Source organism: Leucopleurus acutus (assembly GCF_964270905.1).
Source record: "Leucopleurus acutus genome assembly, chromosome: 7".
In the NCBI taxonomy this organism is placed as follows: domain Eukaryota; kingdom Metazoa; phylum Chordata; class Mammalia; order Artiodactyla; family Delphinidae; genus Leucopleurus; species Leucopleurus acutus.
In genome coordinates this window covers 32,675,897-32,701,868 of record NC_139150.1, presented here as the reverse complement: position 1 = coordinate 32,701,868, position 25,972 = coordinate 32,675,897, and the positions used below count along the sequence as shown (strand labels likewise).

The 25,972-nt window shown below is 43.8% G+C and overlaps 2 protein-coding genes across 2 annotated transcripts; one reads left to right on the top strand and one right to left on the bottom strand.

Annotated features, from left to right (window-relative positions):
* Positions 1 to 1,209: 1,209 nt before the first annotated feature.
* Positions 1,210 to 5,547, bottom strand: ALG2 (ALG2 alpha-1,3/1,6-mannosyltransferase). Its single transcript, XM_082843418.1, has 2 exons — positions 5,179 to 5,547; positions 1,210 to 2,706 (listed from the first exon to the last, which is right to left on the bottom strand). The coding sequence occupies exons 1-2, from the start codon at positions 5,524 to 5,526 to the stop codon at positions 1,804 to 1,806; spliced, it is 1,251 nt and encodes a 416-aa protein (XP_082699544.1). The 5' UTR covers positions 5,527 to 5,547; the 3' UTR covers positions 1,210 to 1,803.
* Positions 5,548 to 5,902: 355 nt separating this feature from the next.
* Positions 5,903 to 14,326, top strand: SEC61B (SEC61 translocon subunit beta). Its single transcript, XM_082842701.1, has 4 exons — positions 5,903 to 5,990; positions 6,188 to 6,285; positions 11,148 to 11,249; positions 14,045 to 14,326. Exons 1-4 carry the CDS (start codon positions 5,988 to 5,990, stop codon positions 14,130 to 14,132), a joined length of 291 nt encoding a protein of 96 aa, XP_082698827.1. The 5' UTR covers positions 5,903 to 5,987; the 3' UTR covers positions 14,133 to 14,326.
* The last annotated feature ends 11,646 nt before the right edge of the window (positions 14,327 to 25,972 follow it).

Sequence of the window (25,972 nt, the reverse complement as noted above, 5' to 3'; positions counted from 1 at the left end):
TTTAGTGAACTCCTTACTGGTACAGTCATTTCATTTCATTAAAATGCTCCTGCAAGAATCCAGTCTTTCTAAATGTGATGAAATGTTAATGAATACTAAGTCTGACAACATTAAATTTGGTAGTGATTTAAACATTAATAAAATAAAATAAAATAGTCCTGTGGTATATACTGACGTGATAAATCACAACCTGAAACTTCATGCTCTAAAGAACCCCAAAGAACAATATAGTAGTGCAGCACGAAACCACACGGAACTTCGAGAGCTAATTTTTGATAACCCTAAATTGCAAAATAGCTAGTATTTATATAGCCCATACTATATGCCATTTTTAGTACTTTACATATATTATGGTAATCCATCACAACCACCCTATGAGGAAAGTACAAGAGTAGTTACTCTACTTTACAGATGAAGAAGCTGAGGCCCAGACATTAAGCAATTTGCCCGAAGTCACACAGGCTGTTAGGCTCTCAAGTCTGTGCTCTTAGAGTTGATTAATGTGGAACCTTTGGCTAGTGATCTTTGCTATTTCTAAAAATGAATTTAGCTTTAAGGATATGTGGGAAAGTGCTTTATGTTTATTTGTACTTAGACCAATAGGTAAATAATGAACTCTAAGACTGGTCAGTGCCACCAGAAGGTCAGAGAAAGTGGAAGGGGAAGGTCACTTCCAGTTCGGGAGCTGGGTAGAGGGTCAAGGAAAGCTTCACAGCAGTGGCATGAGGCAGGCCTTGAAGGATAAAAAGCACTTGTGTCGGGCTTCCCTGGTGGCGCAGTGGTTGGGAGTCCACCTGCTGACGCAGGGGGCATGGGTTCGTGCCCCGGTTCGGGAGGATCCCGCGTGCCGCGGAGCGGCTGGGCCCGTGAGCCATGGCCGCTGAGCCTGCGCGTCCAGGGCCTGTGCTCCGCGGCGGAAGAGGCCACGGCAGTGAGGGGCCCGCATACCGCAAAAAAAAAAAAAAAAAAAAGCACTTGTCTCTTACACTTAGCAGGCGCTTACTTAATAAAACACAAATATTAATGAAGCTAATGACTCAGATACCACTAGGAAACAAACCCTAACCAAGATGCACACTGCACACGTGACAATAGCCATTCATTCCAATATCCAGTTAACTCTAGTTTCTGATTCAGGCTTGGCTGTCTACAGTCCTAACACCACCACCATAGATCACAGAGGCCAAAATCTAGTATTTTATCTCTTCCTATGATAAACATCATTTATTGTCATGTCTGTATGCAAAAACACAACAAATCATCTTTGTTAAAAAAAAAAATACAAAGCATTCTCGCTATGGATCCAGGCAAAGGTATGACTAACAAAAATTTCCTAACAGAGGTCACTGAACACTGAGGTGGACTGATTCTGGAAACTACAGTAAGTGTCTTCTCATTACACTATGAAGCCAAATTAATCAACTTTGATGATGATACACTTAAAGTGTTAAAACCAAATAAGGCACAAAATAACTCAAAATTTATTCGTACAGCAACAATCTAGAGAACATATAATTAAAATATTCTGCTGAATGTGAAATTGTACCATATTTATATCTTAATCAACATTGGTAAGACTCAGAATTATTACAGCCTAAAAGATACTATTTTTTTCTAAAAAAGCAGACTGGGAGATATGGGGGTACAGGAAGGTGATTCAGATTTAAGATTCAAGTATGTTAAAAAAAAAAAAATCTCTTCTGCCCTAGATACTAGGCTTTTTTTCTTTGGTTTCAAAACTGGGTCAACAATCTACAAATGTGATGTTAATGAATACAGCATAAACACCTGAAAAAAATCTGATTATACCAGCAGCTTGGTGACATATTGGTAAAGCTGTTCTGTAAATGCTTCAGGGGAAAACTTCTCTTTCACCCTGGCTCTTCCGGCCAGTCCCATTGTGGCCTTTAAGGAAGGTTCATGGATGAACCTTTCTATTGCTTCTGAGAAGTCAACTGGGTCAGGCTCACACAGAAACCCTGTGACGCTGTGGACAATGGACTCCAAGGGCCCGCCTGAATTAACAGCAATGACTGGGCACTGCATGTACATGGCCTCCAAGGGAACGATGCCAAAGTGCTCATTGCTTGGTGTGTAAAGCACACACATGCAGCCGTGGAGGAGTGAGATTTTCTGTTTGTCCGAGCAAGACCGAAGGAAAGTCACGTACTGGCCTAGGTCAGACTGCTGGACCATTTTCTTCAATTCCTGGTAGTGTTGTACATTCTCCAGGACTCTCTCATCATAACCACCTGCAATGATCAGATGAACTTTGTCCCAATCTTGGGATGACAATCTTCCACGCAGCTTTACTAGGGCTTCTAGTGCCAAAGTCAGATTTTTCTTCCTTTCATATCTGTTGATGGAGAGGAGTATGAATTTTTTCCCCTTGGGGACTATGTCATCAAGCTTTTCAAGAACAGCTGAATCAAAGCTGGTGATATTCAGAGATGGGTAGAGGACATCGGGGTCTAGGTGAGACAGGGACTTGAACGTTTCCTTAAAAATGGCAGCTGTGAACCGGCTGTTGACCAAGATGCAGTCTGCCATGCCTGTGGTGTATTCCTCTACCCAGTCGATTGGGGCCCTGTATAGGCGTTTAATAAAAGAATCTCTCCTGGTGAGAAGCAGATCTGGGAAGTGACAGTAAAACAGGATTTTCTTACGCCGTCTGGCCAGCTTGAACACTGGGATACAGGCAGACACCTAGCCAAAGCAAAAATCAACAGCAGATGAAGTGACTGGTCAACTAAACTTCAACCAAATCAAAGAAACAGATACCTACCCTGCCTGCTAGTCTGTGGGCCCTTCATGGGCAATGTCTGGTTCTGTGTTGTGTGCCCCCAGACTCTCACCTGGTACAATGCCTGGTATACAGAAAGCTGGCAGACAGTTTCTGGATATGTGCTAAATATTTAAAGCTGCAAGTCCAGTGCTTTCCTCTAGAACAGCACTGTCCAATGGAAATAAAAATCTAGTCACTACACTAACAACTTCTTAAAGGTTAAATTAATTTTAATGTATTTTATCTAAAATACTATCACTTCAAAATGTAATTAATACTTAAAATGTTGATGAGATCTTCTATTGTTTTTTTCTTTTTCACATTAAATCTTTAAAATCAGATGTGTATTTTACACTTACTGCACATCTCAGTTCAGACTAGCCACATTTCAAGTGCTCAACAGCCACCTATGGCTAGTGGATACCACACTGGACAGAGCCACTCCAGTATCTTCCTCGTCCTAAGGAAGTGAATGAATGAACTATAGTAGTTTAGAGTGTAGGCTCTGGAATCAAGATTGACAGGGTTTGAATTTCAGCTCTACTAGCTAGCTGTGTGACCATGACCAAGTAATATACCTCTCTCTCTGGGCCTCAGTTTCTTCTTCTGTAAATTGGTGACAATTCCAGTTAAAAAAAAAAACCCATATAGTTTTTGTCATTTTTAGATGCACTGTAAAACGTGTAAGAATTTAGTACACACTATGTTCTCAGTATTTATTGAAATGTTAACCATAATCATTACTAGAGACTTTCCTGTTGGGTAATCTTTACAAGTCAATCTCCGGCTCACTTAACACCTGAAAAAGGTGAGCTTTAGGGATATTGAGGGATTTATCCAAAGCTACTTAGAAAATAGCTGATATGGAACTTGAATTCAGGTCTCCCACTTCCAAGCTCGGTTTTTTCTCTATCCACTACAGTCTCAGCTGCCTCATGCTTACTGACTAATTTTACACATGCAGGATATTTGGTAAATGTCCACGTTTCGCAAAAAGAAATAGCTTGTACACAAGCAAGGATGATCAAAAGTAACTCAGAAGTAATAATTAAACAAATACAAATACAAACGTGATGCCATTTCCACCTATTAGTTTGGCAAAGATTAAAATGCTGATAACATCCAATGTGAACAAAAGCATGGAGTAACAGGCTCTATCACTGTGGGAGAGTAGAATGACAGAACAGTAGAATGACAGAAGGCAAATTTGGCAAAAGCTATTGACATTTAAGATGTACAACTCTGACCTACCAATTTTGACCTACCAATTTTATTATTATGAATTTCAAAGGCTATGCTTGCAGAAGTACAAAAAAAAAGGCATAAAGATGTTCATTACAACACTGATCTATTCACAAAAACTGGTCACACTGATACTGTCGTTTAGCAGAAGAATGTATAAATGATGGTACAGTCAAACAAAAGCAAATTTTCCAGCCACTATTAAGAATACAGAAAGCTGGCAGACAGTTTCTGCCAGAAGTGAATCTCTAATATTGATATGTAAAGGATGTCTCAAGTAAAAATTTTTGGTGAAAAAGAGCAAGTTGTCCAATAGTAGGTGTGTCATAATCCTAATTATTACAAATAAAATATGTCTATGAACAGACATAATATGCTGGTATAGCCACAGACAATTTCTGAAAGCATACAGAAGAAACTGTTAACAGTGGCTATCTTTAGGGAGTGGAACTGGAATGGGGCTTTTACATTCTAGTCTTTCTTATTATTTGAATTTTTAGTCCTGAGTGTTACTTTTTAAAATAAATATTTTTGGGGATAAAAAAACAAAACACAGAAAGAGTCTAGAATAGCTAGAGCCCAGATCCAGGTGGACATTATCTACCAAGGTAAAGAACCTGGACTTTTCTCCAAAGACTAATGGGGAGCCATGTTAAAGTTTTAATAGAGACATGACATGTTTAGCTTAGGGTTTTATTAAACACATGACACTGCTGAGGAGCGGAGTGGCCTGACAGCAAATGCTACAGTGGGATGCATGTGGCTTGGAACTAGTGTTAAGAGAAATAATGCAAAACAGGGAAGACATACAAAACATGACTGAAGGCTGACTTCTAATGCTTGCGTTTCTTAGAGAGAGCACCAAGGCCCATATGCTTCAGAATCTCCCGATGATCCAGTGAAGATGCAGATTTCGGGGCCCCACCTCAGGGGCCCAGGATGAAAACACCTGAGGGTGGGGCCAAGCAATCTGCCACTTTAACGGGTCCACACTAAAGTTTGAGAACCACAGTCTCACTCCCACTTTGATCTCTCCAGATCAGTTCCGATCTTTCCGAACCACAGAGAGGGAGAGGTCAGCAGAGGTCATGCGGCGCGCGCTCCGTAGTGAGAAAAAGAGGGGCGGCGAGGGCCGGTCGTGGCCACCTCACCTGGTCGCACACTACCACGTCGAACTCCTCGTCGCCAAGGAACAGCACGTATAGAGCCAGGAAGATCATGCGCACGTAGGCGCAGATAGCGGCGCCGCGGCCGCCCCAGCCCAGGCTGCGAGGCAGCCAGTCCCCGGCGCAGCGCACCGGCAGCTCGCTGCTCTCCGCGAAGCAGTGGCCGGGGTCGTAGTGCGCAGTCCAGATCTTCACGCTACATCCGCGCGCCCGCAGCGCCAGGGCTGCGTCTACAACCAGCCGCTCGGCGCCGCCCACACCCAGGTCCGGGTGCAGAAACAACACGGACGGTTTAGGACCCAGGTCCTCATCTTGGCCCTGCTCCTCCGCCATAGCCCGGGAGCCGCACCTTCACCTCTCACGCTTAAACGCTTCCGCGCATGCTCCTTCCTCCAGCTTCCCAGATGGCCCAAGACGGGGACCCACCACGCCCCGCGGCGCGTGCGTCGGTTAGGTCACGTCAGCGCAAATATGTAGGTGCCTAGTAACTGCCGGAGTAAATTTCTCGTCTCATCATGGCTAGATCCTCCCATTGGTTGAGACTGGACTCTAGGAAGGACGATGTGATCCAAAGGAAAAATACATGAGGTCTGTAATTCCCATACAGCAGCTCACAGGGTCTCCTCTTGCAAAATTCCTACAGGCATATCGTAGGACAGCCCAGGCGTCCCTGGAGTCAGCGAGGACCCTGCCAGCAGGTCTGGGGGCGGGACCTGAGTCAATCCCTCCGGCCGCCGGTCTCTACCGCTTCTCCGCTGTCCACTTCAGCTTCCTGCCACCCTCCTGTCTCCAGCATGGTTTGTGGCCCCAGCCGTCCCTCCTTGTCCCGGCTTCTCCCAGGCGCCGAGATTCCTGCCTTACGCTTTGTCCTGCTTCCGCGGCTCCCTTGTTTTCCCCAGCCCCCCGTGCATGTCCCGGTCTCGGCCGTCAGAGCCTGGGGTCTGGGGGCCGGCCGGCGGCGCTCACCAGTCTCTCTCCTTGTCTCCCTCTACAGCCTGGTCCGACCCCCAGTGGTACTAACGTGGGCTCCTCAGGGCGCTCTCCCAGCAAAGCAGTGGCCGCCCGGGCGGCGGGATCCACAGTCCGGCAGAGGTAAGGATCTTGCGACCCTCTCGGCTGTGGGCTCCGAGGGACAGGACCCAAGAATTCGTTGGTCCTGAGAAGGAGATCCCGGGATGTTAAGATTCATAAGGGCAGAACGAGTTAGCTGCCTGTGATGTGACCGTAGGGATAGTTAAAGACTTCTTGGTCTTTTGCGTCTCGAGAGGGAGGCAATATTTTCTTCGCATTGCTCAGCTTTGAGTCCCACTCTTGAAAAAGGAAAGTTAAACTGGAGTAAGGTCATAGCATTGAGAAAACCGATGTCATTAAAATGGTGTCTTTAGAGCTGAGCTCTCCACTCACATTTCTATCTGGAAGTCCCATATACACTCGGTCTAACATGACTCGTCTAATGCGCAGCTCAGTCTTTCCTTTCACCTCAGCTCCCGCCGCCAATTATATCTCCCTACGTCCATAAAGCACTGCTGTAAACTCGTTCACTCATCTTGGATTCTTTTAATGCTGTCTTTATCCAGTACGTTTATATTGTACATGAAGAACTTCTCATCCGTTTTTTCCTTCTCCATTTCTACTGCCTCAGTTTAGCCCTCAGTTTCTCACATCTAGAGAATTTTCTACCTAACTCGCCTCCTCTCCAGATCATTTCCACTCTAACGCATCTTCTGCTCTGATTCTGGCACACTGCTGGTTAGTTTCTTGTTGCTGAACTTAAACACGGTGGGGAGGGGGAGAGGGTTACCAAAGCTCTTGGTGGTGGGTTTTTTTTTCCCCCCAGCCTAATTGCTTCTCTTCTCTCTCTCCTGTGATCCAGCAACAGTGAGCTTATTACTGTTTTCTGAACTCACTAGACACCCCCCCATCCCCACCCCTCCGGCCATTTGTGTATATTCTCCAAGACTAGGCTCAGGGATTATTTCCTCTTGAGGCCTTCCCTGACTCCAAAGGCAATAGCAGCTACTAGTCTTCTTTTTTACTCCCAAGCATTTTGTTCATACCCTTCTAATAGCATTTATGTTTCCATGTTTATCTCCTTCATTAGACTTTGACAAAAACTGCCCATCAGCTCTATCCTACCATAAGGCTGACACAATAAATGATGAGTGAGGGAAGGAATCAAGCCACCCTGTAATCTTGGGATTTTTTGAAGGAACCAGTGGGGGTTTTATCTAGAGAGGAAAAGACCTTGAAGAGATACACAAAAACTATTCTCAAGGATGTGAAGAGGGATGAGACTTCTCTTGTTGGCTACAGTAGGTAAATCTAAAACTGATTATTTGAACTTACATGAGACAGATTTCATCACAGAGCAAAAACAATTCCAGTAGAACTGTGAGAAATGCTAAGATGACCCTGAATAATTGTGAGTTCCCTGTCATCAAGATGTTCAAGGTAAGGCTGGGATGGACCAGCTGGAAAGTGTGTCAGGCTGTGGTGTAGGTTATTTGGGCCTGGGGTGCTGTCTTGTTCCCACCCTGGATTTCAAAGATTCTTTGTGCTGGAATGGAAAACCTGTCCTATCGGTACAGTTCCTTGGGGAGTGGGTCTAGTTAAGGAGAATTGGTAACACTGTGGCAGAGAAGTTTGATCATCTGAAAACTCTTAAAAAAAAGAGAAATCTTGTGTTTATCAAATAAATGAAACAAGTATTTACTTAATAAATAAAATTGAAGTAACTGCTGCACAAGTGAAATGGAGAAACAAACATTTGAGGACAGATGCAGCTTATCAAGTTGGGGGTGTTGATGTCTTTTAGAATTCACTACCGCTGGGGCCAGTGTAACTCAAAAGACCATGGTTCTATGTACTGAGACACCCTACAGAGTTCCCATCTAGAATCTTGGCACTCTTCTAAGTGTTACTTCATGAGTGTAATGTAATAGGTATTGACTGTTCAAGAATATATTCCCTCTTTGTGAGTCTGTAAGAAAAAGTTGAAGCTAACAGTTAATAATAGTGCTGTGGATTATGTAGTCCACAGATTTGCATTCTGTCTCATGTTCAATGAGGTAATAGAAGTAGAACCTTGAGAAGTAACTATGGGATTTAAGGTCAGGCCAGGGTTAGAGTCCTTGCTCTGTTACTACAGGATAAACGGAAGTTGCTAGGATGAAAAGGAGCAATAACACATGTAAACTGTAAAGCCTTAAAATGCTTCAGTGTTCAAGATTTTCTTTTTTGAATTTCTTTCTATACAGCAGGTTCTTAGTATCTGTTTTATACGTATTAGTGTATACATGTCAATCCCAATCTCCCAATTCATCACAGCACCCCCCCACACACTTCCCCCCCTTGGTGTACGTACATTTGTTCTCTACATCTGTGTCTCTTTCTGCCTTGCAGACTGGCTCATCTGCACTATTTTTCTAGATTCCACATATATGCATTAATATACGATATTTGTTTCTCTTTCTGACTTCACTCTGTATGACAGTCTCTAGTGTTCAGGATTAATGGGAATCAGGCATAGTAAGGTGATGGACTAGCTGGGGTATTAAGGAAGTCATCAAATAGTTATTGAGGGTACATGCCAGGCACTGTTCCAGTCATGAGGCTGTATCTGTGGACAAGCTAGTCAGGGTTTGACCTCATGAACCTTATATTCCAATGTAAGAGACCATAAACAAGGCAAATAAATAGATAATTTCAGGCAGTAAGGCCAAGAAGAAAAATAAAGTTGTGTGGAGACTAGAGGGTGGGTGAGGATAGGGTGTTCAGAGTAGGTGACAGGTGAGTAGAGACCTAAAAGAGACAAGGGAGCAAATTATGCAATGGTCCGGGGAGGAATAGGCTTCCTAGACAGGAATAGTTAAGTGTAAAGACTCTGAGGTGGGAATGAGCTTGGCTTCTTTGAGGAACAGCCAGAAGACCACCATGTTAGAACAAAGTATGTTCAAGGTTGGTTATGAAAACCATTGCGTTAGGGTATAGGAGGAGGGAGCAGTTACACAGTGGCCAGAAAGAAAGGGTAAAATAGACCCCAAAAAGAAATTTAGGAGATTAAAATGGGCTCTGTTAACTTCTACCTAGCTTCCCAATAGGGGGGATGGGAGGTATTTTGAGTACATTTTTGGTATTTCTAGGTGGCCTGAATCCTCTGCTATGTCTGTGTGCCAGCAGATGTAAGAAATCTTCAAAGAGCACAGACTGATTCCTTGGGGGCTCCTGGAGATTTTGAAGACAGGAACTGGAGTTAGGTGGGTGTGGGAATAGTAGAAAGTACCTGGGTCCTAGTCTTGGCTCAGCCGATGACTTATTATGTCCACACTGGGGTTATCATCTAGCTCAAGTTCCTTTTTATGAACGAGGAAAATTTCACGTACCTACTCCACCAATTAGATGATGTGTATCTGTGTGTGTGAAAGCTCTTGTAAGTGTATGAATTACTCTGTAAATCCCTGTACAGTTTACAATCAGTTTTCCCATAGAAACAGTCATACAGATGGAGTTAGAAGTTCCCAGGTGACCATGTAGCCCATAATTAATGTGTCTGAAATGTAATCTTTATAGTACAGTACATCAGAATCATCGTTTGACACTAACTGTTTTTAGATTTCTAGCATGAACACAGCTCTTTTTGCTGGAGCCCACACTGAAACCGGGACTCCACTCTCCCACTCCATGCAGCAGGGCAGCCTCCCTGAGCTCTAGGCCAGTGCTTCTTGCATTCAGAGTGTGGAATCAAGTCTGTGGTAGGGTGAGGTGGGGATTAGGAACCAGAGTTGGGAGGCAAGAAGAGACGGTGGGGACAGGGTATTCACTTTTGGTTTCTCCCTGTTTGCCCATCTTTTTTCAAAAATCCAGAACCAGCAGTCCACGGATAACTGGAATGGGATTTTGAGGGAGGGTGTGTTGGGATTCGGTTAATGGCGAGGGGTGGTGACGGGACAGGGCTTTCTCTCTCTTCCTTTCCCCTTCCCTAGAATTTCTGAGTTGGTGGTAAATGGGCTGAAGGTTTCTTCTGACCTGTCTCATACTTACTACTTATTTTTACGTGGTACCAGTTTTGCACTGAGGGGAAATGAGAAGTGGGATTGGAGGAGTGCTGTGTGGGAGAATAGCTGTTGGGGAGGGTTTCCTAGTGACCAAGGAGAGGAGGGAAAGGATTCCCTGGCATCCTTCCTGGTCAGTGGCATTAGTGCTGTTCGCTGCTTCTGTGTGCCAGGGCTGCCTGCGCCACACGGCTCACTTCACAAGCCTTGATCCCCTTGTGAGGGACAAGTTCTGGTTGGGTGTTTCCTGCATTTTTTTCACATCCTACCTCTGTCCAGGATCTATAGTCAGTATATCAAAATAATGAAAACAGATTGCAAAATAATATTTCATAAAATATATACTGTTTTGAGACTTGGATTACAATTACAACTTATGTTTTTTGTCTTTTTTGTAGAAAATACAGTAATTTAAAAACATTTTAAAGTAGTCATTTAAAAATCAGGTAATAGGGATTCAGGGTATTTTTAAGCAGGAGTTTTTTACTTGACTTCACAAAAATACATGTGAAGTGAAACTGAAGTGCACTGTCCAAATGAGGTGCCCATATGTGTGAGCAAGTGGGTGGGCTCAAGTCAGAACTGGGTCCACAGCCGAGCGTGGCTGCCTGCTGGCTGTGCGGCCCTCGGCACTTTGCCTAACCCTTTATGAGCCTCATTTTCCTCATTTATAAAATGGAGATGGTAAGTACTTTTCTGGGTTATTGTATGCATCAGTGTATGGTGGGCACTCAGTTCTTAGTGGTTATGATCAGTGGAGTAAAAGCAAGCAAAAGCAAGGGGGTATTAGCAAAGGACAAGTTAATTTTTTGGTTCTTTCCCAGTGTAATGGTAGCATATGTTATGATGCTCTGACAAGGGTTTCCAAGAACAGGCCATTTGTCACATTTTTTCTCTTCACAGGAAAAATGCCAGCTGCGGAACGAGGAGCGCAGGCCGCACCACCTCAGCAGGCACTGGGGGGATGTGGCGATTCTACACAGAAGATTCACCGGGGCTCAAAGTGTAAGTCCTGGGAGCAGACCTTGTGTTTCTGTCCAGAATCACAGAGCCCTTTGGCAGCACTCTGTCTCTGCCACCAGTGGTGTTTGCTTTGATGAGATTTGTAATACACAGCAGCTTCCTTTGTGCCGGGTGGGCGGGGTCTGGTTTGTCCATATAGCAGCCAATTAGTTTAGGGCCTGGAATGACATCTGTTCATGGTTTGAGTGAAAGCAAGGGAACATCTTCATGTAGCTCTGTCAGAATAAATGATGGGAATAGAGAGAACTGGAGGGAAAACAGTTTAATTAGGTGAAATTGCTCATTTGGTGTTCTTGTCCCACACTGAGAAATAGAGGAGTAACCATTTGAATAGGAGCTAGGTGATTTTTCAAAGCTCTCCTGGAGGCATAGGCTGATATTATTGCAGTCTAATGGGAGTTTCTGCATTAGGCTGTGTTACCAAAAGTTCTTTGGCCTCCTTGTCGTTGGTGGGTGGTGACTGGACCCGTATCACTTCCCAAGTTCTAGGCCTGGGAATGCTCATTAGGTGATGGGATATGGGCATCTCGGGGAAGCCCTGTCCCCACGCCTCACCTCGCTTTCTGGTACTGTGAAACCTAATCCCACAGGTTTCTGACCAGGTAGGCTCTAGGACACCACTGCTTACAGCTGTTTCCTGACTGAATCCAGTGGATGAGGAATTGGAATAATGACAGCAGCTCTCATTCATATAGCACCTCAGGTTCAGAAGCTCAGATTCAGAGAGGCAAAGCTACTTGTCAAAGACAAACAGCCAGCAAGAGCTGGAGCCAGATATTCTGGGACTGTTAAATTCCATGCTCTTTCCATTCTGCCTGTTTGGTAACAGAGACACAATCAGATTTATTTGGATTAGTTTAATTAACTTGACCAGTAGCTTGACTTAGATCACAAATTTAATTTAGAAAGACTTGCCTAGAATTCTTGAGGTTTTGTTTTATTTATTGATTTTTTTTTTTCCCCCTGTTATCACGAAGAATTACAAGGTGAGAATGTATTTCAGGAAATAATTCTTGGGGTTGGGGATGTGTGAGTTGGCAGCGTTTTGGTCCTTGTTAGAGGTAATTTTTCTGAATATTTCAGAGACAAATTTTGAAGCCCCTTGCTCTTCAGGGTATCCAGGGGACAACATTTTAAACCTTCTCGAGGTGGTGAAACAACTGTTCTCTTGTGGGTGAATCTGGCTTGTTCTTGCTTGGGGCTGTTGTGCAGCCAGGCTTGCTTGCTGCTGTTGTGAGTCCTAGGAATCGAGAGAAGCTATTCCTTTGCAGTGTCATAAACCACAGTCTCATCATACCAGAGAGAGAGGTTTTTGATGAAAGGACATAGTTGGGAAATGGTATCCTCAAATCCACGTCTTGGAGCAGTCAGGTACCATCCTGGAGCTTGCTGTTGGCTCTTCCTGGGAGTTAGAATTTTTTTTCAGGTTGATAACAGTAGCATTTCCTGAGAGCTTACTAGAAGCCTACACCGTGTGTGTGTTAATATATTTAATACCTCAGCAACCCTATGAGAGAGGTGCTGTGACTATCCCCACTTTACAGACGAGGCAAATGATGTTTGGAGAAGGTGAGTCACAGGGCCACAGTCATATCAGCTTTATGCTTTATGGCTGATGTTACCTAACGGCGCTTTAAAGTAAGGCAGTATGATCCAGTGCATCGTGACGACATCTCTTCCTAGGTACTTTTAAGTTTGTTTACTCCCATAATTGTACAAATTTTGGAAGAACAAAATAGTGTAGCAAGGACTTGGATCTCCATGCATTGATGATTGTCCACTAGTGGACTCTTGTTACCGCCTGCTCCGCTGGGTTACTCTACTGCCCAAATTATAAAGATTCCTGGGGTCTTTTCCTGTGTCCACCCCCAGGTGTACCTGGGAGGTGAAGTGACATCTTGAATTCTCCAAAACTGTTGTTGGCAAGAGGAGTCAAAAAGACGAGGCCTTTGACTGACATCAGCATTGACAGGTTGTGTAAAATCAAGGAGTTCTAACTTTAAGAAACCCATGTACTAATTCTCAACCTGGAAAGCATTTGATTTAGGGAAGGGCTGATGAGTAAAATCTACTTCCTTTCTACAGTAAACTAAATATAAATCAAACTTAATGTTGCCTAGAATGTTTGCTCCCCTAAATATAGGAACCTTAAAGCAGTAAAATGAGCACAATGTGTGGAATCAGAAAACCTGAGTTCAGATCCCTCCTTTCCATTCTGGCTCTGTGTTCTTAGGCTCTATGTTCTCATTTCATAACATTAATATTTGTTTCATCTGTGTCTTGAGCTTGTTAATCATATGGGATCATATATTTGAAAATGCTTCATAACTTATAATGGGATATTCATCTTTGTTATGCCTAGTTTATTGTAGTTAGACGATGAAGGTGGTCTTTATTAATTTGAAATAATAGTTTGGTAATTGGATCACTTGCACTTAAAGAGTTTGGGAAATTTTTTAAATTACTTTTTATTATGGAGAATATCAAATGCACGAAATTAAAGAGACTAGTGTCTCTAAGACATTAGATCCTTTTTTTGTATATATTTTAGTATGTTTCATTAAAAGATAAGGATTCCTCCTTTCTAAATAACCGCAATGCTGTCACCCTCAGAATATCCACAGTAATAATTTTTGGAATATTTTTAAATGTTGTAAATAATATTCTTCTACGGATCTTAGGTGCTTTCCCCTCCCTTTTCCCCTAGGCAGTCTTTAATATTACAAATATATTAATGTATTATTACTGAAACTAAGCCTGCCTTTTCTTATTTCCAGTGGCCCTGTTCCAGTATTGGTTATGAGTCTTCTGTTCATCGCTTCTGTATTTATGTTGCACATTTGGGGCAAGTACACTCGTTCATAGATTCCGCTACATCCATCTGTCTGTCATCTGAAGAAGAAAGGAAAAAAACCCCAACATATCTTGGACCAAAAGCATAGTGATTTTCTGTTCATGAGAAAGAAATTTTCTGTAAGCTTACTGTTTTACAGGGAACTTAATGAAAACTGATTTTAAGGAATCATTTTTTTCCTGTGGCTAATAAACTTTTAAATTCATATACCAAGTCTCATTGCTCATGCCTGGCTGCTAGGGCCCTTAGTCTCTCTACCTTTAGATTTACAAGTAAATATGCAGAAAGCATTTTGTGGAGATTGTTTTTTTGGTTGGATTGACAGCTTCTTATATGACCATGTAGTCATTCAAATGCACGATACTGTCAGTGGCCCTGGCTTGTTTTCTTCTAGGTATCTCTGTCTTGGTCATTGTTATTTTGGGTGTTCTGTGGTTTTCAAGGAGTGTGCCTATGACTCCATCAGGCAGATCTGTGTTCAAAGGCAGCTGGTACCCAGCGGAATCGTCAGAAATCATCCAGAAATCTTGGATGAAATGTTTGCTCATTCTATTCTTTGTCTCTAAAACCATACATAATATTTTTGCCTCTTCTTTCTGTCAGTTCTTAATTCTGTGGGTGTAGATGAGGGGTTTCAATCTATTTGTCACTTGTTGCTAAACCCCTTTTGAAAGAATTCATTTGATAAATTGGATTTCTTATATCAAATTTTGTTTTCATTTTGGAAATTAAAGACCTTAATAATCAGTGTGAGATACCATTTCTAAACTGAGTTGATATAATTCCAACCAAAAATAAAAATGTTTGAAGTTTCACTTAGCTTATGCTGCCTTCTGGGTATGAGCATTCACTTTTTGGTAGACCATAGGAAATACCAAGAATAGCTCAAAGGTGCGCACTCCAGGAGTCTAGGACTCTAAGCCACAATTTCTAAAGATTGAGATCCATTTAAAACGCCCTAGTTGTCCAGCAGAATCACAAAATGATGAAGAGGTGTATTAGTTTAAAAAAATCAGTAATTTGGAAAACATCTTTCTCTAAGCCTATTAAAAAAATTTTCTACAACAGTTTCATAAGTGTTTTTCTTAAATCCTGGCTGAAAAGTAATTTTAGGTCCAAAGTGCCAAATTTAAGTGGTGAAAGTATGTATCTTTAAAAATGATTTCCTAGGGCAATATATGGGTGAGTGTGCTCTTGTAAATCCTAACAGATGGCAAATTATTGGGGGAAAAAATGATGAAAAACTGGTTCCCTTTGATCTTGGGAATTGATTATTGCATGAAAGAAGTATCTTCATTTTGAAAGTCAGAGGAAAAAGTCTCAATTTTCATTTGGAAGAAATTAAAGATGATAGTATCTATAATAGAATTTTTTTCTGATATTCTTGTTGACAATACTAATAACAGTTAAAAGTTACACATTTAATTTGGAAAAGAAATCTGCTCCTCTGCAGGAGGGGTCTTTTTCTTTGGGGGAGAAGCTGAAGCCGCTTGGGGGAGCCATTTGGTTGTAAGGGGAGCACTCTTCACTGCACAGTGCTGCTGTTAGCCTCCTCTGCTTAGCAGTGGTCTCTAGTGGACTGATTACTGAAAGTCACTGATTTTTCTGAGCTAGTGGTTTATAAGAAAATGCTAGTTTTCAGTGGCAGAGCAAGATGCTTCATTCAGCAGAAGGAAAATTGGGGGTTGGGCATAAAAATGTACAACATTTATTATGTAGCTGTTTTTGGCTCTGATGAGACAATGCTAATACCATAGCTGAGAGTCTTAGTGTTCAAGCTGTTCCTTTTTCTTTCTTTTTTTCCAATTTTTAAAAATTGTGGTAAAATACACATAACATAAAAAGTACCATGTTGGCAGTTTTTAAACTGTGCAAGTCAGTGGTATTGAATACATTCAGATTTTTGTGCAGCCATCGCCACTATCCATCTCCACATCTCTTCTTCATCTTGCAAAACTGAAATTCTAAGCCCAGTAAATAGTAACTCTACTCCCCCTCCTCCTTCCCCTCAGCCCCTGGCAACCACCATTCTACTTTCTGTCTCTATGAATTTGACTTTCTAAGTACCTCATATGAGTGGAATCATATAATATTTTTTCCTTTTGTGACTGACTCATTCCACTTAGCATAATGTCCTCAAGATTCATCTACGTTTTAGCATATGTCAGAATTTCCTTCCTTTTCAAGGCTGAATAATATTCCACTTATGTATGTATCACATTTTATGTTCCTTTCTTTTTAAATAGGGATTCCTAGACTGTTGTTTCCTAGGGGATCATGAGCCATTTATAGTAATTTCAAAAACTTAACAAATTAGACCTTGACCTGCATTGAGGCTACCTTGGCCCAAAGAATCCTCAAGCTCCCTTGACTATGGGCTAAAATCTAGCCATTACTGAATGGACACAGCCCACACATGCTGAATAGAAGCTCTAAGTGATTAAAACTGGGAAAGTGAATTACATTATAACTGCAACTTGAGCTGAGCCTTATAAGTCACAGGGGAACAACCATATTAGGGAAAGCGCCCAAGAGTCCCTGAGGCTAGTGAGGGATGGAAAGACTAAGATCTCCGGGCCCAACAGTGCCTTGAACACATTCCAGTAAAAGAGTAGACGAGAAAAGATCTATTCCTGGGAGAGGCGAAACATGTTATATACTTTCTGTTTTCACACCTGTCCTAGTCTAGACTCCACTTTTTTTTCCAGGTGCTAATGTCCTCATAGGAAGAATTGAAAAAAACCTTCTGAAATGCAAATGTTGGCATCAAGTTAAAATGGATGAAAATGTCTACAAAGCTGGCTTCATTCAACAGGAAATACTGTACAGTATGTGGTGTTTCTATGCACAGGAACTCCAGAGCTGCACTGCCCCTCCCCTCAAGTGCTGCAGGAGGAGAGTTCCGGCCAGGACCAAGTTTTGCACAGGCTCCGGACGCGCAGGCTCAGCGGCCATGGCTCACGGGCCCAGCCACTCCACGGCATGTGGGATCTTCCCGGACCAGGGCGCAAACCCATGTCCCCTGCATCGGCAGGCGGACTCTCAACCACTGCGCCACCAGGGAAGCCCCCAGGACCAAGTTTGTTTGACTCTCCTAGGAGGTCTAAACTTACTGCACTTACGACCCCATCTTCCAGGCTTGGAAGTGTTTCTGACCTGGGTTCAACTGCTGGCCCTGCCATTTACCAGTTGTGAGATCATGGGTGTCTCACCTCTGTTTTTTGGGTCTCATTTTCCTTAGCTGTAAATGACTATAGATATGATAGTTCCCACCAAATAGGAAGACTAAATGAGAAGAAAGATCCAAGAGTTGCTTTGTTAATTAGCTAAGAGTTAACACATGCTTATTCTCAGTAATTTTGGAGATGTAGGTTTCTTGTTAAATCAACAACCTAATGAGGAATTTACTATTTGCCCCATTTTACACAAGAGGAAACTGAAGTTTAAACCACTCAGCTTGTAAGTGGAAGGGCTGGGATTTAACTCCAGATCTCTGACTTACCCACTGGAGTCACATAGATAGGATTATTAAGTATTTGGGTTGAGGGCTAGGGAAGGGTGTCACAACAGAGCTTGCACACAGAGCTTTAAAAATAACACAACTGCAAGAAAAGCGCCATCATTTGGTGTACTCCAGACATTACATAGCTTCAGTTTGAGGTTTTGGTTCCGCAGAAGGAATTGGTTTCTCTATTTCAGTCCTGAGCTTTGTTCAGTCTATGGAACTCTTGTGTTTGTAGAGAAAGTGTAGTTGTTTATTCATTCAACAAACACTGATTACTGTGTGATATGCTTTTCTACTGGGGTTTTAGAAATGACCTGGTGAGGTGACTCATTGCTTTAAAAGGCTAGGCATTTGGATGTTAGGATCCTAGTCCCACTTGGGGCTAGTGGGGCTACAAGTCCTACATAACTGTTGATTATGGAGAAACCAGGCAGGGACCCCCCTCAAGGGCCCCTCAACTATTGGTGAAATCAGTAGTTGGGACCACAGTTTAAGAACCAGTATGCTCATGGTGTGTGGGCAATGGTGCCAGGGATTGCAAAACTGGAACTACCTTCCAGGAAATCTATACTGTATGGCCACGTGTATAACAGAGGAAGACCGGGGAACCCTGGGATACTCTAGCTGGAAGGGCTGAGAGTTCACTGTGTTCTCCCCATTGTACAACAGAGTTCTGGGGCCCCAGAGAGGAGGGGCTTGCCCAAGATTGTGCAGCAAGTCTGTAGTAGAGCAGAGGCCAGAACCAGGCTTCCTGTTTCCAGGCCAGGGCTCCACCTCCTAACTGCACTGTGAGCCCTATTTGGGGCCTCTGCATAAGCCAGCAGACCTCTCTGGAGGCTAGACTCTGGAACGAGGTAAACCAAGTGATGGGCTTTGCTCAGTGGGCAGTGTTAATGAAAGGGAGAGGAGTAAAAGCAGCAAGGTTAGCTAGTAAAAATAAAATGAATAATGTTAGTAAATTTAGGAGAAAGTCAACGAGTTCCTAAGACTTGACAGAGAGACAAAATAGGGAGAAGCAGCCAGCAGAACTGCACTGTTTTGCACTCTTGTGACCACAAATGTTAGGTGAGCCAAGAACACAGCGAGATTGACCAAGCAGGGTTAAAGTAAAGGCTAAACTTTTAAATACTATTCCTGGCCGCTCTGGCAACTAGGTCTCCTTCCCATGCTAAAGATAAAATAAAACATGCAAATTAACTGAATAGAAATCAAAGGTGTAGTCATAAACAGTCTAGATCACTCCATTTGGGTAAAGGGCTGGAAGTCTGTACCTCACAAAGCAAATGAAGACACGAGAAGAACTTGAATTACACATAAGAGGGTTAAATTAGCCCTGCGAAGTACTTGTTTTCCTCCCTATCGACGCTGGTCATAGGCGATGCAGGTGGTAAATCCTGTTCTTGCCTGTCCCTATGGTCTCAAGCTGTTCTAACAGACAGTAGTTGCTGGGAAGAAAATGGAAGCTCATTCTCCCAGGGCCCTATCTAAACTGGTTTGGGCTGTAAAATTTAAACAGGGGTTCTCAAAGTTTAGCATGCACTGGAATCACCTCAGGATAATCTGCTTCTGCTCCATGGCAGATCTGGCTAGCCCCAGACTGGGCGTCCCAGCTCTCTAAAACACAAGTCACACAGTGGGGTTTATTCCAGGCCCATCTCAGGTACAAGTGTGTTAATTTTGTCCCCCTTTCTCTTTGAAGCTTTAACTATGGTGCTATTTGTTCTGAAGTCTCTGCACTGCATCTGGGGAAATCCACCTGCCTTGCGTGGCTTTGCATTTTGTGTATTTGTGACCTGGTGGTATGCACGGTCAGCTGGCAGTGGAGTGGAAGGCCCTGAGAGCCTGCAGAGCCCTGGTTCTCCCTTCAGTTCTCTTTGACTCAAGGCAGTACCTCTTTTCAGAGAGCATGTGCTGCCTGAATGAGCAAAACAAACTCTTGTCAGATTTCCTTTTGTGGTAGCCTTGCTGCACTGAAACCTTCAGTCAGCTCCAGGAGGCAGTAAAAACATGAAAGGTGCTGCAAGTCTTTCACGACTGTGCTGGCAGGGATTCCCTTACTGGGTGGGCCATTAGATACTGGCTTGGCACTCCCCCACGTCTGTCCATCCAGATGGTGTAAAAGGCTCTAGCCGGCACACGTCCCACCGTGGGAGAGCTGTCGGGTCCACCAGACTTGCGAACACTTCTACGAGACCCAAGTGATGGTGGGAGGGGCCAGCAAACATTTGCAGTGATGTGTGCATATCCTTTGCACTTCTTGTTGGTGCGTTTAGTAAACCGAAATTAAAGGAAATTTAGGTGAGTGGTGAGCTGTCATTCTCACCGATCTCTGAACCTGGTGCAGGCCTGATGGTCTGACCTTGCTCACTGCTCTTCCTCTTTTCCTCCTTCTCATTCCCCTCCTCCTCCTTTTCTTTTCGTTTTCTTCTTTCTCCTCTTCCCTTGACCCTCCCCCTCCCTTCTACCCTCCCATTACTCTCTTCTGTTCTATACAGCTTGAATATTCCTGGGCTATTGTTTGTACAAATACAATAAACTGTGCAAAGAAACACAATCCTCCAATGAAAGTTATTTAAAAGTAATTCTGATTTTCACTTACATTTTCCCAAGTTGCTATGGGTTGAATTGTGTGCTCCAAAATTTATATATGGAAGTCCTAAGCCCTAATACCTCAGGATGTGACCTTATTTGGAGATGAGGTCTTTACAGAGGTAATTAAGTTAAACTGAGACATTAACATAGTCCCTAATCTGATATGAACTGCATCCTTCTAAGAAGGAGAAGTTTGGACACAGGCAGCCATACAGGGAGAACACCTTGTGAACTTGAGGACATCCATCTACAAGCCAAGAAGAGAGGCCTGGAACAGGCTCTTTCCCTCATAGCCTTCAGATGGAACCAAACCCGTCAGCACCTCGACTTTGGACTTCTACCCTCCAGAACTGTGAGACAATATGTTTCTATCGTTTAAGCTGCCCCGTTTGTGGTATTTGTTATGGCAGCCCTAGCAAACCGATACATACTAAAGGGGAAGCTAGTCCGTAATTCTCAGTGATGTTTTTAACCACCACCCTCCCTCCTGTCTTCCTAGTTCTCTCACGCCTGCAGCAGCTGTGGTACCTCTTGATCTCTAAACTCCAGAAACCCTTCCCCACCACTAGCTTGAATGACTTCTATTTTTCTAACACCTCTCCTGCTGAGCAAGAAATCAGCAAACTTTTATTCATTGCTCTGGTAACTTAACCTTGAGAAAGGTGGTGCCCCAAATTGGAAACACAAGCATTTTGGGTCACTGGAAGTGGATAGCCTTAATGTAAACGTAAATATGGCCTATTTCATGCACAAGGTGAGCACGATTTCTATTTGGATTGTTTAGTCCAGAGACTTGTTTATGTCATGGTGAACTGAGAAAACCCCAGTGTTCTGACTCAAGACCAAGAAGACCTTGGTTGGTGGTAAATTATTAGCAGGGAATTTGGTAGTGACCAGAGCTTGTTTAGCAGAGTGGATGGCATTCATACAGTAACCATAAGCCTGGACCAGTGAAGGCCTGGCACACCTAGCTAGGATTTGAGGGTATATACAGCAGCTTGGGTGTCCAGATTCAAGTTTTCACTTATGTGTATTATCCTTGCATTCCTAGAATGAGCTCCACTCTGTCACTGTAATAAAAAGAGTTAACATAGCAGGCTGAACACTGCTATTTTTAGAGGTTGGCCCCTGGCTGGTGGTCTGCAGACTTGGCATTTAAGGCTGATTGATGATGTGATTTCTCCTGTACACGAACTTTCCTTCTGAGAGTCTGGAATTTTGGTAGTTGTGCCTAGGCAACCACTGCCAATAAAATCTTTGGGCACTGAGTCTTTAATGGGCTTTCTGGGCAGAAACATCGCACACATGGTTGCATTCTTCACTGCTAGAGAAAGGATCATTCTTGATGTGTCCCTCACAGGAAGGAAAGAGTATAGGAAGCCTGCATGGATTTCTCCAGAACTCACCTGTGTCTTTTTCCTTCCATGATCCTATTTTGTATCCTTTTACTGTAATAAACCTGAGCCATGCTGTGAGTACAACTATGTGCTCAGTCCTGTGAGTCATTCTAGAAACTCAACGAACACGTGGGTGGTCTTGGGGAATCCCTCAAAGAGTCACGGTGTCTTGCTTTTTAATGTGTTGTTGCGTTGTGTCTGCTAATATTTTATGTTTTCTTTATTGATATTGTTCAGTTCAACTCCCATTTATCAAGCTTTTCTTCATGCACATTGTTCTAGACATTGACATATAGCAACTTCTTTAATCTTTTGAGGTGCCCAGGACAGCTCATTTTATAGGTGAGAAAGCTGAGGCCCACAGAGATGGAGTGACTCACTCAGAATCATGGAGCTCCTGACTGCACAGCAGAGCTGGGAACCAGGGCTATCTGCCTCTACGTTAGGGTGACCAGCAGTCCCAGTTTGCCCTCGACTGAGGGTTTCCTAGAGCATGGTACTCTGAGTACTAAAACTGCGACGGTCCTGGGCAAAATCAGGACACCTGGTCACCCTACTTCAAGTCCGCAGCTTTTTTTATACTTTATCCAACTAGATACTTCTATTTTCCTGAGGGAGAGCTTGTCCCCATTAGGAGGTGGCCTATTTAGACCCAAATTGGAAGAGCCAGACACCTGGTCTCTCAAGGAGACCAATTTCCAAAGACCTTGCCTTAGTGCCAAACACTCTGCACCTCCCAACCCGCCTTGCTCAGTCTGCTCTTTCCTCTTCTCCACCAAGTGCGCCGCCCATCTCTGCCCACCACATTTTTCAACATTACTGGTTTTAATTTCCTGCACCATCCCCTTTGCAAAAACTTCTTTCCTGATTTAATTACTATTTCTCTTAATTAAATTTCATTCTCTCGATTGTCGTTAAACTCCTGAAGTTGTTTCTCCAACGAATTTAACAGTGAGGCCCTGTGCTTAGAGATTAATTGTCGTCATTTTTCCCTCAAACACAGGTACTTTCTTACTTCTCTTCAATTATCTGTGGGCAAAAGGAAAGTGACCATCCTTCTTCCCAGGGCCTCTCTGAGAACAAACACCGCTGGGGGCTGCCGTGAGAGAGAGTGAGAGAGGGAGAGGGGGAGAGGGGGAGAGGGGGAGAGGGGGAGAGGGGGAGGGGGGAGGGGGGAGAGAGAGGGAGGGAGAGAGGGAGGGAGAGAGAGAGGGAGAGAGCGAGAGAGAGAGCGAGAGAGAGAGCGAGGGAGAGGGAGGGCAGGGCGGTGGGGGGGGGATGCCAAGTCTCTTGAATTTTTCTCCCACCTTTTACTGAGTCTAATCTCAGGGTAAGTAGCCAGAGAGCCCCAGGTGACTCAGGCGGGCTCGTGAACAGCCTGGCGGGGGTGGGGTGGGGGTGGGGAGGGGCTCCAGGGGCACAGCTCAGTTTTCAGAGATGATGGCTCCCTGCCAGGAGGGGTTTGGGATGGTGCGGAGGGATATAGGGGCTGCCTCTGGCCTCAAGCATTGCACCCAGCCAAGGTCTCTCAGAGGAACTAAGGCTGTGGCTCAAAGGAACAGAAACACTTTCGGCTAGAACTTCCCTTCCCTGGAACGCCCCTCTTAGGAAACCAAAGCTCCTGTGCTCTACCCTCTGATCACCTTTCTCATGGTCTCAGTACAGCAGCCTTTTGACCTTTCAGCCTCAAACTCCTGTTTTCCCAGCTCCATCACCCCAGACACTCCTCTGTCTTTGTGCACAGACCCTTGAAAAACGGTGACTAGAGAAGGATGCATGGTTCCGGGTGGGGCCCAGTAAGCTTCCTGTATGAGCTAGTTGCTGCATCCTCTGGCCCTGTATGGGTGAAGCACCCGCAGAGGTACAAAGCACAGGCTCTGGGGCCCTCAGACCCAGCCTGGCACATACAGGCTGTGGGATCTTGTTTCTCCAATGCCCCAAGCCTCAGTTCCCTCGTCTGCAGATATTCAGATATAGTACCATGTGAAAGGGGTAAAGGGCTGCCTTTTATTATATGTCAGGATTAAATGAAACAACGGAAGTAAAGAATTCAGCACAGTGCTTGGTGTGCAATTAGCCTTAAACAACAAGTAGTATTACTCACACTGAGTAGCATTTGCTCCTATATGTCACAGAATCCCCAACTTTTAGGACTGAAAAGAAAACTGAAGTCCTTTAAGCCCTCTCATCTCCCCAGCCATTTGATTATGACATTTCTATTTGGTCTCTGACTCTGCTTGGGTACCTCCTGGGATGGCGAACACTGCTCTGGGGAATCCCTGCCTTCTTTGGGTTACTCTATAGATGTCAATTAGCTCTGATTACAGGTGTGATGTATTTAAACTGCTTTCCAGTTGCAGGGAACAGGAAGCTGTCCCCTATTCAACTACAATAATGTAGGCTGCCAGAGAACAGGACACAAATGATCATTTGGAAGATAATTCAGCAAATAACTCAATGACATACTCACAGATGAAGGATTCAGGCTCTAGACTCTCTGCCTACCCAGTTCCTGGGAGGGGCGGGGTCCAGTCCAGCTGAAGATAAGGTCCTGAGAATGAGGTAGAACCCAGTTAATTCAGACACGTTTTATAGACAAGGCCTCAAAAATCCCGAAGGAACTTTTTTTTTTTTTTTTACATCTTTATTGGAGTATAATTGCTTTACAATGGTCCAAAGGAACCTTTGAATTCACCCTTCTCCTGAGTTCACAGGACTCACAAACAATACCATCCATCCCTGGTTATTCATGCTCATTAAACGTCAGAATAAAGAGCTTAGAGCTCAGGAGGGGCTCCATCCCCATCACTCCGGGGCCGCTTAGCTGCATTTATGATGAGAAGGCCCTGGGGTGTCTAACTACCCGATTTGCTTAATAAAGTCCTCCCGGTCCTGCTGATGTTACCAGCTTCATGTTGCACATTCTTGTGCTATTGGGGTGGTGCCAGAATGTATTTAAATATCCCATTGTGTCTATTTCATTTTTATTTAAAGGAAATGAATTTCAAGGTTTAAAGCAGATTTTCTAATGCAAATGCACCTATGCAGCTAGGTGTGAGGAGCCAGAAGTAAGGGAAGGGTTACAGTATAGGAACCGTAGGAGGCATTCAAGGCTCATCTAGCTAGAGGTCCTGTTCTCCTGTGAACTGTGGCTTGTGAGACGGTGGATTCTCATTGTTAGCAAGTACATACTTGTATAAACCTGAATTTTCATTTAGTGCTTAATAGATTTAATTTTACCTTAATGATATATTTTATTTCTTTTTTTTGGTATAAATTTATTTATTTATTTTTGGCTGTGTTGGGTCTTCGTTGCTGTGTGCGGGCTTTCTCTAGTTGGGATGAGCGGGAGCTACTCTTCGTTGCGGTGCGTGGGCTTCTCATTGCGGTGGCTTCTCTTGTTGCGGAGTACGGGCTCTAGGCGTGTGGGCTTCAGTAGTTGTGGCTCGCAGGCTCTAGAGTACAGGCTCGGTAGTTGTGGTGCATGGGCTTAGTTGCTCCGTGGCATGTGGGATCTTCCCGGACCAGGGCTCAAACCTGTGTCCCCTGCACTGGCAGGCAGATTCTTAACCACTGCGCCACCAGGGAAGCCCCAATGATATATTTTAAATGGACTCCTAGAAGGTTTGGATTGGACCTTAGAACTTAATTTGACCAATCCCTCCTGTTACAGATGAAAAAATTGAGGCCCAGAGAGGTTAAAGTTTTTTCCCCAAATCACACAGGTAGTAGTAAGTGTAGGGCTGGGATTCAAGTCTAGATTTTAAAATTTCAGATGGTATTGGTTCAAAACTCACCCCACGTGCAGTGAGATAAGCTTCTTTAGCAGTCTCTCTGGCATAAAAGGGAAGTGTTAATGTTTCCTCATCCTCTAGCTCCGAGATCCTGTTTATTTGGAATTAGCTTGGTGGAAGGATCAACTTGCCTGCTCACAGCTGCTGTCCCTTCTCATGCCACATTGAAGAGGAACCACAACCCCCTCTCCTTGACCTCCCCTCACATGCTGCACACACGGCAGCTACATACGTACAGCAGACTTTATATGAAACTTGAGGAAACAGAGGTTTGTGTCACCATGTTGCTCGTTTCCCCTTCTTTTTAGAGCACGCTTCTGTAGGATTCATCCCAGAAATTCCCCCATTTCAAAGCACAGAGTAACATAGCTCATCAATTCCCTTTCACTCAGGACTACGTTTTGCTGCAACAGAGACCTGTAAAACAATGCCTTAAATAAGGTTTACAATTTTTCTCTCATGTAAGTCTGGAGGTAGGCATTCTAGGGCTGGTAAGGTAGTGCCACAATCTCATCAATGTCCTAACCTCCTCTCATCTTTCCATTTTGCCATCCTTAGCACAA

Coding starts and splice junctions, on each gene's coding strand:
- ALG2 (XM_082843418.1), bottom strand. CDS start 5,526: ATGGCGGAGGAGCAGGGCCAAGATGAGGACCTGGGTCCTAAACCGTCC. Junction 2,707..5,178: donor ACGTGGTAGTGTGCGACCAG/GTGAGGTGGCCA, acceptor TGCTTTGGCTAG/GTGTCTGCCTGTATCCCAGT.
- SEC61B (XM_082842701.1), top strand. Junction 6,286..11,147: donor GGATCCACAGTCCGGCAGAG/GTAAGGATCTTG, acceptor TTCTCTTCACAG/GAAAAATGCCAGCTGCGGAA. Junction 11,250..14,044: donor GATTCACCGGGGCTCAAAGT/GTAAGTCCTGGG, acceptor TCTTATTTCCAG/TGGCCCTGTTCCAGTATTGG.